Here is a 16,316-nt window from a genome sequence, read left to right on the forward strand (position 1 = left end):
GTCAAGAGACAGATTTTATTTAATTTTAAGGGCACTAAACGTCCAAACTGACGAAAGACCCGAAAGCATTTTTAAAATAAAACCTTTGATTGATTTATTTAACCAATCAATGTGTTCCATTTATTACCCGGCAAAAAACATCGCGATTGATGAATCTTTAATATTATGGAAAGGTCGTCTGTCCTTCCGCCAATATCTAAAAGGGAAAAGACATCGTTATGGCATTAAATTATATGTATTAGCTGACATGCATGGGATTATACAAAAAATACACCTTTATGCTGGTTCTGGGGATCAAAAGGTGGGTGGCAGAAACCACGTGAATAAAGTGGTAATGTTATTGTTGGAAAAATATATTAATAAGGGACATTCACTATATGTTGATAACTTTTATACGAGTGTGGTATTAGCAGAGGAGTTATTAAATAAAAACACATATGTAACAGGGACCCTTCGGGCAAATCGCGCTGGCAATCCTAATTTAATACACAATAAATTAAAACCCGGGGAATCTTGTATAATGCACAATAGAAAAAATATTGTTGTTACCAAATGGTTGGATAAACGAGAAATCTTGTTTTTGAGCTCTGAACATGACGGTAATTATAAAAAGACTACTAGTCGCCGCATACGCAGTGTAAAATATAAGCCTGCGCCGCAAGTAGAGTATAACAAATACATGCGAGCAATTGACAGGCACGATCAACTCTTAAGTTATTACTCGTGCGAACACAAACGAAAATTTATTGCCAAATGTCCCAGGGCTTGCTCAATCTCCGAATGAAAGAATACATTTGCCAATACTACTCCCAAGCCATGGCGGAAGGGTAAGTAGAAAACGGTGTAGGATATGCTACAAAAAAACAAAGAAAAACAACCAAGTTCTGTATGGGTGTCCTGATTGCCCAGGATTCCCAGGGTTGTGTCTTACCCCATGTTTTAGGGAATACCATAAATATTAAAAATGTTATTTGGCTTTGTGAGTAATGTTTCGAGGTAGACATGTGTAGCTATAAGTGTCTAGGCTCAATGAAAAATGGAAACACATTAAAACGATTACTTTTTTTAATTAGAAATGGTTCTATCACAAAAATCAGGAGCTTACATAATGAAAAATCAGTCTCTCAAACAATTATAATAATTAGCCTTATTTATAAGTATCACGTTGTACGTTAAATATTAATAAATCTATATAAACACTAAACTTGGTTTCATTTTACTCTTACTCATCAGCTCTATCCTCACACATTACTATAATGTTGGTAAATGATTATTTCAGAATTTCTATAATATTTTGCATGATTGCATATCTTTCATTTATACTAAATCGTAGCAATTCGTTGGACACGAATTGTCCAAAATATTTGCAACCATGCAAATCAATAATTGTTGGAATCTGCCGCTCATCTATTTCTTCCCGGGTCTTTTTGGTGCTCGTGGAATTATCTTTTATTTTTTCTGTGCATGTTGCACAATCCTTCGTTGTTTTTTTTATAGTTCCACTAACATTATTCGCTATTGGTTCCGAATCGTCATAAGTTTGTGAATTCTCATAAAACACGTCGTCGTCGTCGCATTGAGTCTCGACTTCTGATTGAGGAATATATTTCATTTTTTTTCTGGGTGACTCTACAACAAAATAAAAAGGTTGTCAATTAAACGCTTAACAAAAATCCACATTTTTAAATAGATACACATAAGTGTTTGGTAGGTACGAGTAGAATATTTTTGATTCATTAGAATCGTACTTCCCATTCAGTTATATGTTACAAAACACTATTATAAATAATAATAAATAAATATCACCTCGCTGCAAACGCAAATGGTACGTGAATAAATTCGGTATAACACTCTTGAATGAATAAATCAATAAATAATGCAAAAAGGTTTACAACACCTGATATAAATTAATCACTTACCTTCCATTTCCATAAAAACACACAGATCGTCACTTTTAAACGCACTGAACGAATTTACTGACTGCTTACGTTAGATACACAATGGCAAATGACATTTTAGCAAGTAGAAACACGAGAACAAGCTACAAGTTACAATTCATGGCGGATGATTCCCCAGGGGAATCATCAAAGTCTCTGGCGCTTGGTGCCTCAGAGGCATCACGGAATTTATGTTTGACGCCAGGAACTAAAGATTACTAAAAAGACCTCCGCACGGAAACGGTTAATTCAAAAGGTCGGATAGCACGTCCGGCCATGACAGATTCAAAGGAAGAAGTTTCATTATAAATAGAAAGTACTCTGTGGGAAGAAGGAAGTGAACCGGATACGTCAAAATACAAATGTTGTCATACGTTTTAAATGTTTAAGGGATACCATATACTAAATGGGGTTACCATATAAAGCTTAACACATTCTGTTATTGAAAGAGCATCTCGCGCTATAATTATCTATACCCCTTACGAATGGCGTTTATTAGCAAAATGGGCGAAGAATGATGGTGAACCTTATGTTATTCGTAACATATCTCAGAATGATGTATTTGATACATATCTATTAAGATTTCTGATTTTAAATATAAAGATTTAATGGATATGTGCCGCTTAGAAGTTATCCCTAAAGAATATCATCCATAATTAATTCTTTGCCACATGACTAATAATGTATGTTCTACGTTTATGTTCGTTACTATTATTATAATACAAAAAGCTAATAATTACTGTTCAATCTATAGTAGAACCGCCTAAATGAGTCCTCGCCCGCGGAGTACAAGGGGCGCGGGGGTACGACGACGAAGGGGAACGAAAGAGGTGCGGGCGGCGGTCGAGCGTAGCGTGTAATACAAGAGGCGAAATGTTACTGGACATTTCTTGAGATATGTGAAGTCATAGTGGTTAGCGGCAAACAGGTGAAGATTTTTATTAAAAAATTAATAATGGCTATACAAAATTTGAATGAAACAACTGTAAACTATACAACGTGTTCCTTTTGTTATCCCATATCTCCATGGTATCAACGAGACCACGTACATGAATTAAATAGCATAAGCATTTTTCGATTATTGTTATTTTCAAATTTTTATTTTTCATACAAAACAATTCGATAAAAATGTGATTTTATGATATATAGGTATGATATGTAGGTAAAAAAAAGGTAATAAAGTTATGTATGTAATATTTATTTATGCAAAATTTATCAAAATTATAAATCAATCACTTATGTCCATAATATCAGTATCACTGGAACTTGATTCTTCACTTTCGAAACAGCCATCATCAGAATCATCAGAATCGTCTTGCACATTAATAATAAAATCAACAACTTCATCTAGTGCTCCATCATGTTTGCAATATTCGTCTTCGATTTTAATCACGTGTTTAACACAATTCTCCCATTTCTCTTTGGGATATTCAGCAAATAATCTCTCTAATATTTCTTTTTTCTGGTCCAAATTAGAGTCGATACTTTTTTGTGCTAATTGTCCTTTGATATCACCCCAGACCAACTCAATGGGGTTCAGGTCTGGGTGATATGGAGGCAAACGCAATACTTCGTGTCCGTTTCTTTTCAATACCTCGTCAATTTTGTAAATATCTTCTGTGAAATGGCTTTTAATTAATTTATATAAGTCATCTTTTCTAAGTTTTTCATCAAAAGGCACGTTATGTCGTCGTAGCCATTCTTGCATAGTTGGCTTGGTAGAAGCCATAGTTGGCTTTTTCTCTTCTCGAACCGAATGATAAGCTGCGTTGTCCATTACTATGACAGAATTTTGCGGTATATTAGGCATGAGCTTTTCATTTATCCATTTACTGAAATTTGCGAAATTCATAGAATCGTGATAATCACCTGTTTTACATTTGGATTTGAATATCACAAGGGCTCCGTCTACAAATCCAATTTGACCTCCACAATGTACGATGATCAAACGGTCCCCTTTACCAATATGAGATAGAACGCCAAGTTCATCCTTTGATTGCCAACATTTTGAAACGTTATGAGACGCGTTTACATAAGTTTCGTCAAGGTATAAAATATGTCTTCTTTCTCTACGATATTTTTTAATAGTATTTAGGTATTTCCACCTCCACGATGTGATATTTGGCTGTTCGATAAGGAGTTTCCTTTTAGATCCGCATTTCTTAAATTTAAAACCTAGATCATGTAATAATAGCCTTAAATATTCCCTGCCGCAGTGTAATATATTCTCTTCTCTAAGTACAGCGTTCAAAGTTTTCAGAGTAGGTATTTTTTTGAAAATTGTGTAAAACTGAGTGACTTTTCTTCTTACCACTCCTTTTGTGAAATCGTCTATTTCCACTCTTTTTCTACGAACCTGTTTTGGTTTTCTTGGTGATTTAAATCTCTCGTTGTCATTTAATGCTTTCCCTTGTTGTACAATTCTAGATACAGTCTTTTCTGATAATCCAGTAACTTCTGCTACAGTTTTATTTAAAGGTATATCTTGTTTATATTCATCAGAATTTGGGTCGAGTTTCTTTTTTCTAAAATATTCATATACGTTAAACGCCATTTGTTTGCACTGACTATTAATTCTATGTCCGAAAACATTTCGACTCATCTTGAGAATGTAATCTCATGTATAACTTTCACAAGGCGTCCGCAACTGTCAACACGTGTGATCGCTAACCGCGTAGCGAGCGAACTGAGTTTTTACAAGAATGCGCCCGCCGCCCGCACCTCTCTCGGTCCCCTTTGTCGTCGTACCCCCGCGCCCCTTGTACTCCGCGGGCGAGGACTCATTTAGGCGGTTCTACTATAGTGCCATAATGATTGTTTAATTTTTATTTTGAGATTTTTGTAGTAAAAACGTGTTAAAAAAAAATATTTTTATTTTATTACCAAACTAACTGTTTCCCCTGATTTTTTCCACGTCCTCCGTCCTTAAAATATGTTTATAAAACCTAAATGGCACTCGAAACCCACAGTATATACCGTGCTTTCTAAAATACGGAATCATCTCGCGGTATATAGGACCAATATGTCAAAGGTAACTCTGACGAACAACGACCAATATAAACATAAAACGTTTCTTAATTCAGACTTCTTCGTAAAACAACGTACGATGTTCACTATGGACCCTCCTTATTCCACGCTAAAATGTTCTACATTGACATGGAACTCACTATTTCACGAAATTAAAGGATTATAAAAATATACTATTAAACATTTAACTAGGCCAAGACACAGCAACAACATACCAAAAGTTCTTATTATCAACTCTCTCCGTTTAAGAGTTACATTAGTCAACAACTTCTCTGAGCTCTACTGAAAACCTTCAATATCGCAGACCGGACTTTATTCTACGGAGTAGTCGATTTGTAGTCCATGTTGTGCCGAGGAAGTCGATGAGGCGATGGAGGGAGGATGAGGATGAAGCACAGGAGACCATGGCAAAGGTATGGATTGACTGGAAGGTGGTTGATTTGACTTCAGAGGAAATATTTGGGTCATGGATTGATCCACAGACGTTGAATAAAATACGTGATATATATGAATATGTGATATATATTGTAATGTTGGTATACGCTAAGAACTGTCATTTGTCACTTGTTTTTAAGATCAGTCTGCAAATAAACGAATAGCGGTTACTCGTGTGTTTCACTGCTCGTCCTGCCTACACAAATATTTGTTAGTATCCCGCCATAAACGCCAAGTCACCACCCGCCAATTTTCACCGAGGAGCCAAGAAAATTCGGCGCAACCAGACAAGAGACCACAATTGTAGTTGAGCACAAGTTCTACCGATCATTCAACAATTAAAGACAGAAACCTATAAAATCATACAAGATCAATATCGTCAAGTCAACAAAATTGCCGCCATTTCATTTCCCGCGTTGTTGCCAAGCCAATCTTCGCGCGCCGCAGACTGCCCTCCTATTGGCCAATCAAGTTAGCCCGCCGCGACGCGCCGCGCCACTTCCCTGCACCGACCGTGGTGACATTTTGTTTTGCTTCCGTTTGCGTCTCTTCGACGAAAAATACCTTTTTAGTTAGTTTCTGTTCGCAAGTTTTTATTTGAATAATAAATTTAGAAAACATTGTCTAAAAATGTCGGAAACCGATTCCGATAGATGTGAAACAATGGAATCCAATATGACAACTATGGCGTCTGCGTCTTCTATGGCCGCAAATGTTAAAGCGCTACAAAGAAAGCGTGCTGCGTTAAAGGGTGCGTTAACAAAACACTATAATTATTTTAACGTTATTGAAAATGTTGACCGGGACCGTGAGGCCCTACTTATCAGGGAGGAACGCTTACGGGCACGCTTACCTACATTTGAAAAATTCGATTAAATTAATTTAGAAATTTGTGCAACAGATCCAAAAGCCGGTGATTCTGGCGATGTTGAAAGCAAATTCCTGGAAGTGATTAGGGGAGGTAGGGGAGGGACGGGGAGTCGGGAGACATGGGCACCCCCCTTTTATTCTGATTCGGTCACTGATTTTTTTTCCTAATTTGATAGTTTACTTTGCCGACTGACAACACTGTTCATCCATAGACCAGCTGTGATATCTGTCAGTTGTCAAACGCAAACACGTTTGAAGGTAGTCATGCAATCACCCTCTACTAGGGTTGCTTATGTAAATCCCTAAATAATAAGTATGTATAACTGAATAAGTTCATGTCAGCACTTTTAGGGACTTGCATAGAGCCCGAATGCATTGCTGCATTATTCAGACTGTTCTGGTCGTAAACCTCCGACAGACGTCCCGTATAATTATTACAATCTAATTTTTGTAATTAATTTAAATAAAATAAGTTTAATTCTCATTAATTTTTATAACTTTTTAAAAACACTCCCATACGTTCCCCAAACAAGTCTAGGTTATGCGCTCGTAAAAGTAAATATTTTGTTGATTTCGGATCGTATTAAGAGAAAAGTAACGAAAGGTATGTCAATTTTTTATTATAAATCTTTTGTATATTTACTAACTTGTAAATAAAATTGAAATGCACGCTTAAATACCTAAATAAATAAAAATACCGGTAACCTATGTTAAAAATGTATAGGGGAGGGGGGGGCACATTGATTCACGGGGCACATTGGTACAGTATCTATATCTCAAAACCGATAAACGCTACACAGTCCGGCACATCACTAGAATGCTCAAGGACATTCACAAGAATGAGAGTTGTGACACCGTTCGCCGCCATTCTGCCGTTGGGTCAACGGTCACTAACGTGTTGGAAATGGCGTGCGCCGCTGCCTACAAAAAAAATACGTGAAATGTAATTGTGTCTCAGGAGGATACTCTTAGTTGTTTTTGTTATTATTTGTTACTAAAGGTAAGTAAATATAGTTATTATTGTATTTTAAAATGTTTTTGATTGCAAGATTAATATATATTTGATAAAATTAATTGTTTGTGCCCCGTCAAAAATAATAGTTTATTTTATTATTATTTTCTTTTTTTCAGAAAATGGTGCGCACGTACAAACCCCAAACTGATAGAAAGAATATCAATGAAGAAAACATTGAAGATGCAATACGTGAAGTATTGTCAAAGACTTTATCTATACGCAAAGCAGCCGACAAATATGGCATCAAAACTGCAACCCTACAACATCGCATAGAAAAAGCCAGAAAATTATTTGAAGCTACCAGAACATTATCTACAAATGAAGCATCCTCTTCATTACAAGCAGAATCTTCTTTATCACAAGCAGGTCCATCTTCACCACAAATAGCACCATATATGGAGATGGCACAAATAGCATCATCTTCAGCACACACTACTACTGCAGCTTTATTATCACACACTGCTACAGCTACTTCATCAAACATCTATGGTTCCAAGTATACCGTTGCACAAGTTTTTTCAACCGAACAAGAAAAGGCATTAACTCAATATTTATTAAATTGCAGTAAAATGCACTACGGCCTTACATTGAAACAGCTTTTGACTTTGGCATACGAGTACGCAGAATCTTCAGGGTGTAATTATCCAAAATCCTGGAAAGAAAACAAATGCGCTGGAAAAGATTGGGCAGCTGGCTTCAGGAAGAGAAACCCAGAATTGAGTCTACGAAAACCAGAAAACACAAGCGCAGCAAGAAGCTTTGCTTTCAATAAAGCTGATGTAGCTCAATTTCATGATAATTACGAACGCGTAATGAGACAATACAATTTTACACCCGATCGAATAATAAACTTAGACGAAACAGGCATAAGCACAGTCCTTTCCACTCCTAAAGTTATTGCTGGAAGAAAACAAAGACAAGTGGGACAAATAGTTTCTGCAGAACGCGGAGAGTTAGTCACTTTCTGTGGTATTATTACTGCAACTGGTTCTTCTCTTCCTCCAGTTTATGTCTTTCCAAGAGTTCACTATAAAGATCACTTTCTAAATGGTGCTCCTGATGGAAGTCTAGGGTTGGCAAGCAGAAGCGGCTGGATGACATCAGAATTGTTTATAAGAGTTTTGAAACACATTCAACGCCTTACTTCAAGCAATAAGAATAACCCAATTCTAATCATTTGTGACAACCACGAATCTCACATTTCAATAGAAGCTGTTAACTACTGTCGTGACAACGGTATTGTTTATTTGAGTCTTCCCCCACACACGTCACACAAATTGCAACCGCTTGATGTCGGTGTGTTCGGACCCTTCAAAGGCAAATTGAAGATAGCTTTCAACGACTGGCATATTCAAAATGTTGGAAAAACTTTGACCATATACAACATTGCTGAACTCTCAAAATTAGCATATTTGGAAACATTTACACCAAAGAATATCATAGGTGGTTTTTCCAAACCTGGAATATGGCCAATTAATAAACTGGTATTTGGCGACGACGACTTTGCACCGATAGACATTTTCAGCACAGGTTATCACGATTTGACAGATGAGAACACTCACAACACACAAGATTTACATTTTGTAGACTCAGAAACAAGTCAAAATAATGAGGTTGTTGATAGAGAACAAAATAAAACTCCTACTTTGGATGCCGACCCAGTTTCAGTGTCTGATGCTGACGATCCTCTACATGTTTCTTCATCAAAGGCTATTCTTACTCCTGAAGTAGTTAGACCTTATCCAAAAAAGGCGATTACTGACAGTGTCTTAAAAAGAAAAGGAAGAGAAAAGGGACGGTCAAGAATATACACTGAAACACCAGAAAAAAATAGATTAGAAAGCTTACGTAATGAAAAGAACAGGAAAAGAGAATTACAAAAAGCAAAACAGCGTGCAAAAGAATTAAAAACAGCGAAAAATCTGTTGGGATTAACTGAGCCAAAAAAGAAAAAGAGAGTGACTTCTTTGCCTGCAGAAATAGATTCCGATTCTAGTCAAGATGAAGTCGTGATGACGAGTGATAGTGAAGACATTGAAATGCCGTCGGAATCGGAAGAAGAGGTAATTAATCAAGAACCAGTTAATCCTGAACACATAAATATTGGAGATTTCTTGCTAATTAAGTTTGAGAAGAAGAAAACTGTGATTCACTACGTTGCCAAAGTTGTATTTAAGTATAATGTGACAGAATATGAAGTATTATATCTCAGAAAAAAAGCAGGGTCTTCTAAGTTTATATTTCCAATTGTGGAAGACAAAGCAAGTGTGGATGTTAGAGATGTAGTTTTGCAATTACCAAAACCAACTTTCTCCAAAGGCACACCTCGAACATCGTCGCTTTATTCATTTTCGGTAGGTTTAACTCGATATAATATCCAGTAGATTATTTTGTAATTTATATGAGAGTTTTTATAATTATTTTTGTTAAATTTTTGATGTTTGTTTAATTTTTTAAGAAAAACATTGTTCATTTTGATAGGAGATTCTAATATTACATTTTATTATATATTATTATATTTTTATTACCGTCAAATACGCCAACTTTGCCCACTTTTTCCAGAAAACCTAGATTTTTTCATATTTTTTGTATGAAACGTCGGACGTATTTTTGTGTCTGTGGCAACACTGAGATCATGTGCATGCATTGTCTTATTTTAATCTGACATTAGACACCGTTTTTTCTATCATTTGACCGATTTTGAGGGCGGGTAAATTTATCTGGACTTGTAGCCAACATTACCCACCCTAATTTTTTGCGGAACTATAGCTCTTATATGGATGACTTAAAAACCAAAGAAAGTATTTTGGCAATAAAGGCGATTGATTCAAAAATGAATACGATAGCATGAATACTTTCCTCTTTAAAATAAATGGGCAATGTTATCCTGACATAATTTATTTCCTCCATACAAACTCCATGCAGCAATATAAAAGTGCTAGGGTTGTCAAATTTCAGTAACAAAGGTTTTTGAATATTGTAGGTAGTTTGATCAAAGGTAGGCAGGTAGGTTAGAAAAAAAAATATGTCGCAAAGTTGTTTATAACAAAATGTAGCAAACAAAAATCTAATAAACAATTTAAAGTCATAACATAATTGATATCAAACCCTCGGCATGAGTAAATTAAACAAAAAATGTAAGTTAGTACTTACTTGAGCTAATCAAACATTAATTATTAATTATTAATCAAGTTGTGATTAACTTTTTATAACTAAATAAAAAATTAAAATTATAGGAAACGAAACAAAAAACTAAAGATAGAGATCTAAAAAAAATCTGTCTTAAATTAACTTAACAGAAATAGAAAAAATCTTATTATGCACCAACTAAACTATTTCGCGAAAAGAAAAAATGCCAATATAATACAAACAAGTGCAATGCAAAATTGAAAAACTACTATGTTTTTCAATTCTACAATTGGTAACAATACTTTGGAGAATACAATACAGTCTTATACAAATCAGTCATCTCACTTACTTATCTCGCTAAGTTCAACAATAGTTATCAAGGAAACTTTATTACTGATACGACTAAAATCTACATAGGAACATTCAATTACCTAATCATTGGCTCAGCTCAGTTTGCAAATAAAAAAATTAAATCAAAAGTTTTAAAATACACTAGCACAGTGTTCTTATCGTAATATAAAAGCGTACATTTGACAATGTAATTATTTTCATATTAAAAAAAAAAGATAATTAACAACTAGTTTCCAAATTCCTTGGAAAATTGACTTTCTCCTTAACAAATCACACCTGTCATTGAAATTCAAGAAAAGTTCAACTTTTATTGTATGTTGAAATTACTGAAATCCACATGAAATACGATTTGACCACGTCGAGTAATCGTTGGTTCAGGTAAAACTGTTATGACATCTTCTAAATGTTGGATGGAGCAAATGTCATCAACTTTTGGGTATGTAAAAGCCATTCCTGTGTCACATTTGGATTCCTTAACTTTTCGTAAAAATTTAACCATAGGATTTACACCATGAATCGACAGAACCTGACCTACATAGTGTTTCAAACTTTTTTTTGTGGCAAACTGAGCAATAATACAGTCATTTTTATTAAGTTTTTGTTGATTGTCAGAAAAATATTCAATATCATGTAACCCAAAGGGAATTGTTGTATTTGTGTGGTCAATGTTTTCCTTTTCTTCTTGTTCGCGTAATGATTCAGCTATGAAATAGTCATTTAATGTTCCGTAATCAGACTCGTCTGTGTCAAATGTTATAACTTCATTACCTATAGATATTGAGCTCGACTCACTATCATATCTTTTATTCCTAATTTTTACTGAATTAGGTATTCGAGCAAACTTTTTTCCTTTAAACTTATTTTCAATTTCTCTCTTTCTATTGGTTTTTTTAGTATTGTCCTTCTTTATTTGCTTCCTTTGTTTGATTTTCTTCCCTTTTAGGCATTCTGGTAAATCAGTTCTATGCGTAGCGATAAATGCTGTATTTTCAGTCTTAGAAGCTTCATTTAACCGATTCATTGCGATGCCTAATTTTGCAAACTTTTACTAATGGCGTTCAACAAAAACTATGTGACACGGCTGCCGGGTCAAGCGCCATACGATTACATGACACGCCTCCTGTGTCTTCAGCCATGTGGAAAAGAATACAGTATTTCAACCAGTTTTTACATGTTTTAGGCTTACATACTTTTAGTTGACATTCGAAATCTAACGCGAACATACAGAAACGTTGTTTCAAGTGATTATAAGTGGCATAACAAGTGTATTTTTGAAAATGGAAGGTAAGTGACATTTCTAATGAAGGTGTGCAAAACCTTTTGAACTTATTTTTAAGTCCTAATGGTTTGAATAGTTTTATAGGAATGTGGGCTTGACTAAATGAGGTTTTAAGTTAGTTCTGTAATTATTGTTTTGGTTTTGCTCACAAGAAATTTCAACTTATTTACACTACGTAATGATAAACTGTCAAGTTTGATTTAGTACTTAATAGGTATATATTTATTAAAAATACTAGCTTTTTTCCCGCAATTCGCCCGCGTTCAAATTAATACATTGTCTAAGCTTAAGTTGATTGTACTATTCCCGTTCAGAATTTCATCCAAATCAGTTCAGCCGTTTCAGCGTGATTGAGAACAAACATCCAAATTCACAAAATTACAAGCATGATAACTTCCGCATTTATAATACTACTAGTATGGTTGTCATATGATACATTAAGTCATTAAGACGACTAGTGCAGCGAAACTAGCGCCACTCGTCTATAAATTCCGTATCATATTTTAAAAATCTAATCCCATAGTGTCATAGTAAATAACACATAGTATTTTTCGCAGTTTCATATTTTTTCCTTTCAAAACCGCCGAGGGAAATTGATTACCGCCAAAAGTGGCCACTTTCGGCGGTAATCAATTTTTCTCTGAATTTACCAAAGGAAAAATTATCAAACTTATATGTAAGTACCAAAAATACTATGAGTCGTTTACTAGGGCACTATGGAATAAGATTTTTACATTTTAAGAAAAAGAGTAAATAGACGGGTGCCTTCAATCTCAGTCATTCAAAATCCTAATTTGCTTAATATTGCCATTATACTCTAATTACCTATTGCCTATTATTGTTTAAGAATTACGGCGAAAAAGAAAGTACATTCCCGAGACAGAAACTGAAACTCAGTGCGAATCTGATGACGAAATTTTCGAGCCAAATTCGCAAAAGTATTTACTACACAGGGACAACTTCGAATTTACACAAAATATAAAAACAAAGGATATTTTTATGTGCCCAGAAAAAAATATGGTACATAGTGCAACATGTACAGAAAAAGTAATGGTGGATAGAGCAATTTGCACAGAAAATACAATGGCGGGCAGTGCAAAGGATATAGAAAAAAATAAGGAAGATGAGGATCAGGTCCCAACTATCTTGGACATCCATGGATGTAAATATTTTGGCCAGTTGGTTTCAAATGAATTGCTGCGCTTCAAGCCATATGACAGAAATATAAAAATGCAGCAAATTTTGGATATGATAAGAAAATAATTTTAGTAAGTAGGTACAATATAAAAAAAATTAGAAAAGAGTTTTTAATGAAACTAGGTTTTAAATGAAAACCATATATTTAAAAAAAGTTACATATGCCGGTTCGATCAATTTGAGCGGGAAATTTAAGTACACAATAATATTTCCAAGTATTTTTGCATTTGGCGAACTGAAATACATAGATCAATGTAGTTTTCGTTCAGTAACAGACATTTTTGCAGTAACCTAAATGAAACCGTATACAATTGAGTTATGGTCAATATTTTTAACACTATCCCGCCATCCCGCTCAATGCAAATCGGATCATCTTAATCTTTTCTACTGACATTGTTCTTAAATTATAAGACTGATTGTATATCATTTAAAGGAGACTGGAGACTGATATTTTAAGTAAAGTGCCAGATTGATTTTTATGATTAAGAAGTTTTTTTTTTAATCAGTACCTATTCAGTTTTTAATCAATATCCTTTACAAAAAAAAAATGGTGTTTCACAAATTTTGCTCTATTATTATTGACCATTTCTTATAAAAGTAAACTGAACATGTGATTACAAAAATAGTTCAGAAGTCCGTAGACAACCAGTATGTACTGTCAGTAGTATTTTTAAAATAAGTACCTGACTGATCGTATTTTTTTTTAATTAAACTTTTAAATTTGAAAATCAGCAAAATCAAATTATAGTGAGTAGCCTCTTGCCAATCAAGTTAAGTATTATAAAAACCTAAAAAATCTTCTATAACACAATTTGTAATTTTTAACAATCACAATACAGTATGCTAATATTTGTGAAATTCTCTAAAACATTTATCAATACATAGACCCGGAAATCCGGGGCAATCAGGACAGCCAAATAAAACAGAAACTCTTTTTTTGGTTTTCAAATAACACACTCTGCATCTTTTTCTTAGGGTATTGCCATTTTTCTTTGGCAAGTTGGCAGGTAAATGTATTTTTCCTTCTGATAGAGACCGAGAAAGTTCTGTTCTATTTGGCATTGGCAGTAATTTCTCCATTATGTCCATTCTAAATTTGTACAAAGTTGTTTCATTTCCTTTGTTTCTTGCGTTAAAAAGCAAAAAGCCATTTACTAGACATATTTGTATTATATGTATAATAACTTTTTTGTACCAGCGCAGGGTCTTATGCTCACAGCAATAATAACTTAACATCTGATCATGTCGGTCTATTGCCCGCATGTATTTATTATATTTTATTTGTACGGCCGGTTTGTATTTGACGGTGCGTACACGGCGACTAGTAGTCGCTTTATATTGACTTGTGTGTTCCGAACTTATGAACAATATCTCCCGTTTATCTTGCCATTTGGTTACTACAATTTTTTTCCAGTTGTGTACTATACACGATTCTCCTGGTTTTAATTTTATATTTTTTACTACCGTTGGATTACCAATACGGTTTGCTCTTAAGGTACCAGTTACGTATGTATTTTTACACAATAACTCCTCAGATAACCCCACGCTGGTATAAAAGTTATCTAAATATAAGGAATGTCCCTTTTCAATATATTTTTTCATAAGAAGATGTACAACTTTTTTAATATGATTTTTACCGCCTACTTGTGTATCTTGAGACCCTGCGTACACGTGAATTTTTAAAATAATTCCGTTAGCGTCGGCTAAAATGTACAACTTGATGCCGTATCTATGGGCTTTACCTGTAATATATTGACGAAAACGAAGTCTTCCTTTCCATAAAATAAGAGATTCATCAATAGTTAATTCTCTCAATGGATAATATACCGAATCAATCGTGTCATTGAACAAATCAATTAACGACTTTATTTTAAATATACTTTGGGTTCTCTCATTATTTTGCACGTTTAAAGCTCTTAAAATTAAAAAAAATCTATCTCTCGACATAAATTGACGTACACATAGACGAAACAAATAATGAGTTGACCAATAGTCTGTTAGTCTATTTAGCTTAATTGTCCCCATCAGCAACAGTAGACCGAGAAAAGTTTTGAATTCGGCTACACTTACATCAGTCCACTTGCGAAAACGAGCGCGTGGAGTAGTCGCTGTTGCTTTTAGTTTGTTACCGTACTTATTAGTACACTCCAGAATTAAATTTATAAAGTGAGAATTAAAGAATAAAAAGAAATAGTCCAAAGGACTTTTGACGTTTACATCATGTGGCGGCAACATACCACTTGTCCCTGTAAAGATTATATTGGACATATTTGTAGGATTACCCGGATACCACCCGGTCGTCTCTTCTGGAGAAGTATCTTCTTCCTCTTCGGCCTGTTGATTTTCGTAAGAATTGCTAATATTTGTTTCTTCGTTCGGATCTGCACTATTAAGTTCATCCAATGTGTCGTCGTTATTGCCGGTCAAAATCCCGTATAGTTCTTCGTCACCAATAAAATCTAAGCCTTCCATATCGTATAATGGCATAGTTTCTTGTGGAGACATCATTCTTCCTAATTCTACGGTTAAGGGATCTAATGCGGTTGGTGTACCGAATTGCGGCGAACTCCGAGCTTCCAAAGGGTCTATAGCGGATGATGGTCCAGGTGTTGGTGAACTTGGAAGAATCATATATGGATTCAAAGGATCCAGTGAAGTTAATGTACCGAATTGCGGCGAACTGCAAGCTTCCAAAGGATCTATAGCTGATGATGGTCCAGGTGTTGGTGAACTTGGAAGAATCATATACGGATTCAAAGGATCCAGAGAAGTTGATGTACCGAATTGCGGCGAACTGCAAGCTTCCAAAGGATTTATACCCGATGATGGTCCAGGTTTTGGCGAACTTGGCAGATTAATACTTGGATTCAAAGGATCCATGGCGGATGGCGGCTCCGAAGAGTTCGAAAAGACTTAAAGTTTTAATCCAAATCATTCTGTTTTAATCCAATAAAAAAAAAAAAAATAATATTAAGTATATAACATATAACATTTAAGTTTTTACCTATGTTAATAAGAAGAATGTGATAAGTTAAAGTGATTTAGTTTATTTAGTTTATTTATGTTCGCGGCTAAG

General features: G+C 34.7%; 3 protein-coding genes across 3 annotated transcripts; 1 reads left to right on the top strand and 2 right to left on the bottom strand.

Annotated features, from left to right (window-relative positions):
* Window positions 1-2,688: 2,688 nt before the first annotated feature.
* Window positions 2,689-11,776, top strand: LOC128682055 (uncharacterized). The gene is made up of 2 exons (XM_053766525.2): window positions 2,689-7,269; window positions 7,401-11,776. The coding sequence occupies exon 2, from the start codon at window positions 7,404-7,406 to the stop codon at window positions 9,666-9,668; it is 2,265 nt and encodes a 754-aa protein (XP_053622500.1). The 5' UTR covers window positions 2,689-7,269; window positions 7,401-7,403; the 3' UTR covers window positions 9,669-11,776.
* On the bottom strand, window positions 3,166-4,491 carry LOC128682056 (uncharacterized). The gene is made up of 2 exons (XM_064436910.1): window positions 4,294-4,491; window positions 3,166-3,750 (listed from the first exon to the last, which is right to left on the bottom strand). Exons 1-2 carry the CDS (start codon window positions 4,489-4,491, stop codon window positions 3,166-3,168), a joined length of 783 nt encoding a protein of 260 aa, XP_064292980.1.
* A 2,307-nt stretch (window positions 11,777-14,083) lies between the features above and the next one.
* LOC135310010 (piggyBac transposable element-derived protein 4-like) lies at window positions 14,084-16,120 on the bottom strand. The gene has a single exon (XM_064436928.1). It carries the CDS (start codon window positions 16,118-16,120, stop codon window positions 14,084-14,086), a length of 2,037 nt encoding a protein of 678 aa, XP_064292998.1.
* Between the last annotated feature and the right edge of the window lie 196 nt (window positions 16,121-16,316).

This window comes from Plodia interpunctella, chromosome 29 (assembly GCF_027563975.2).
Source record: "Plodia interpunctella isolate USDA-ARS_2022_Savannah chromosome 29, ilPloInte3.2, whole genome shotgun sequence".
In the NCBI taxonomy this organism is placed as follows: Eukaryota; Metazoa; Arthropoda; class Insecta; order Lepidoptera; family Pyralidae; genus Plodia; species Plodia interpunctella.

What these genes read in the sequence shown, in the direction of transcription:
- LOC128682056 (XM_064436910.1), bottom strand. Translation starts at nt 4,491, where the DNA reads ATGGCGTTTAACGTATATGAATATTTTAGAAAAAAGAAACTCGACCCA. An exon ending in CACCAAGAAAACCAAAACAG is followed by an intron (nt 3,751 to 4,293) that starts GTTCGTAGAAAA and finishes ATAAATGAAAAG; the next exon opens with CTCATGCCTAATATACCGCA.
- LOC128682055 (XM_053766525.2), top strand. Translation starts at nt 7,404, where the DNA reads ATGGTGCGCACGTACAAACCCCAAACTGATAGAAAGAATATCAATGAA.
- LOC135310010 (XM_064436928.1), bottom strand. Translation starts at nt 16,120, where the DNA reads ATGGATCCTTTGAATCCAAGTATTAATCTGCCAAGTTCGCCAAAACCT.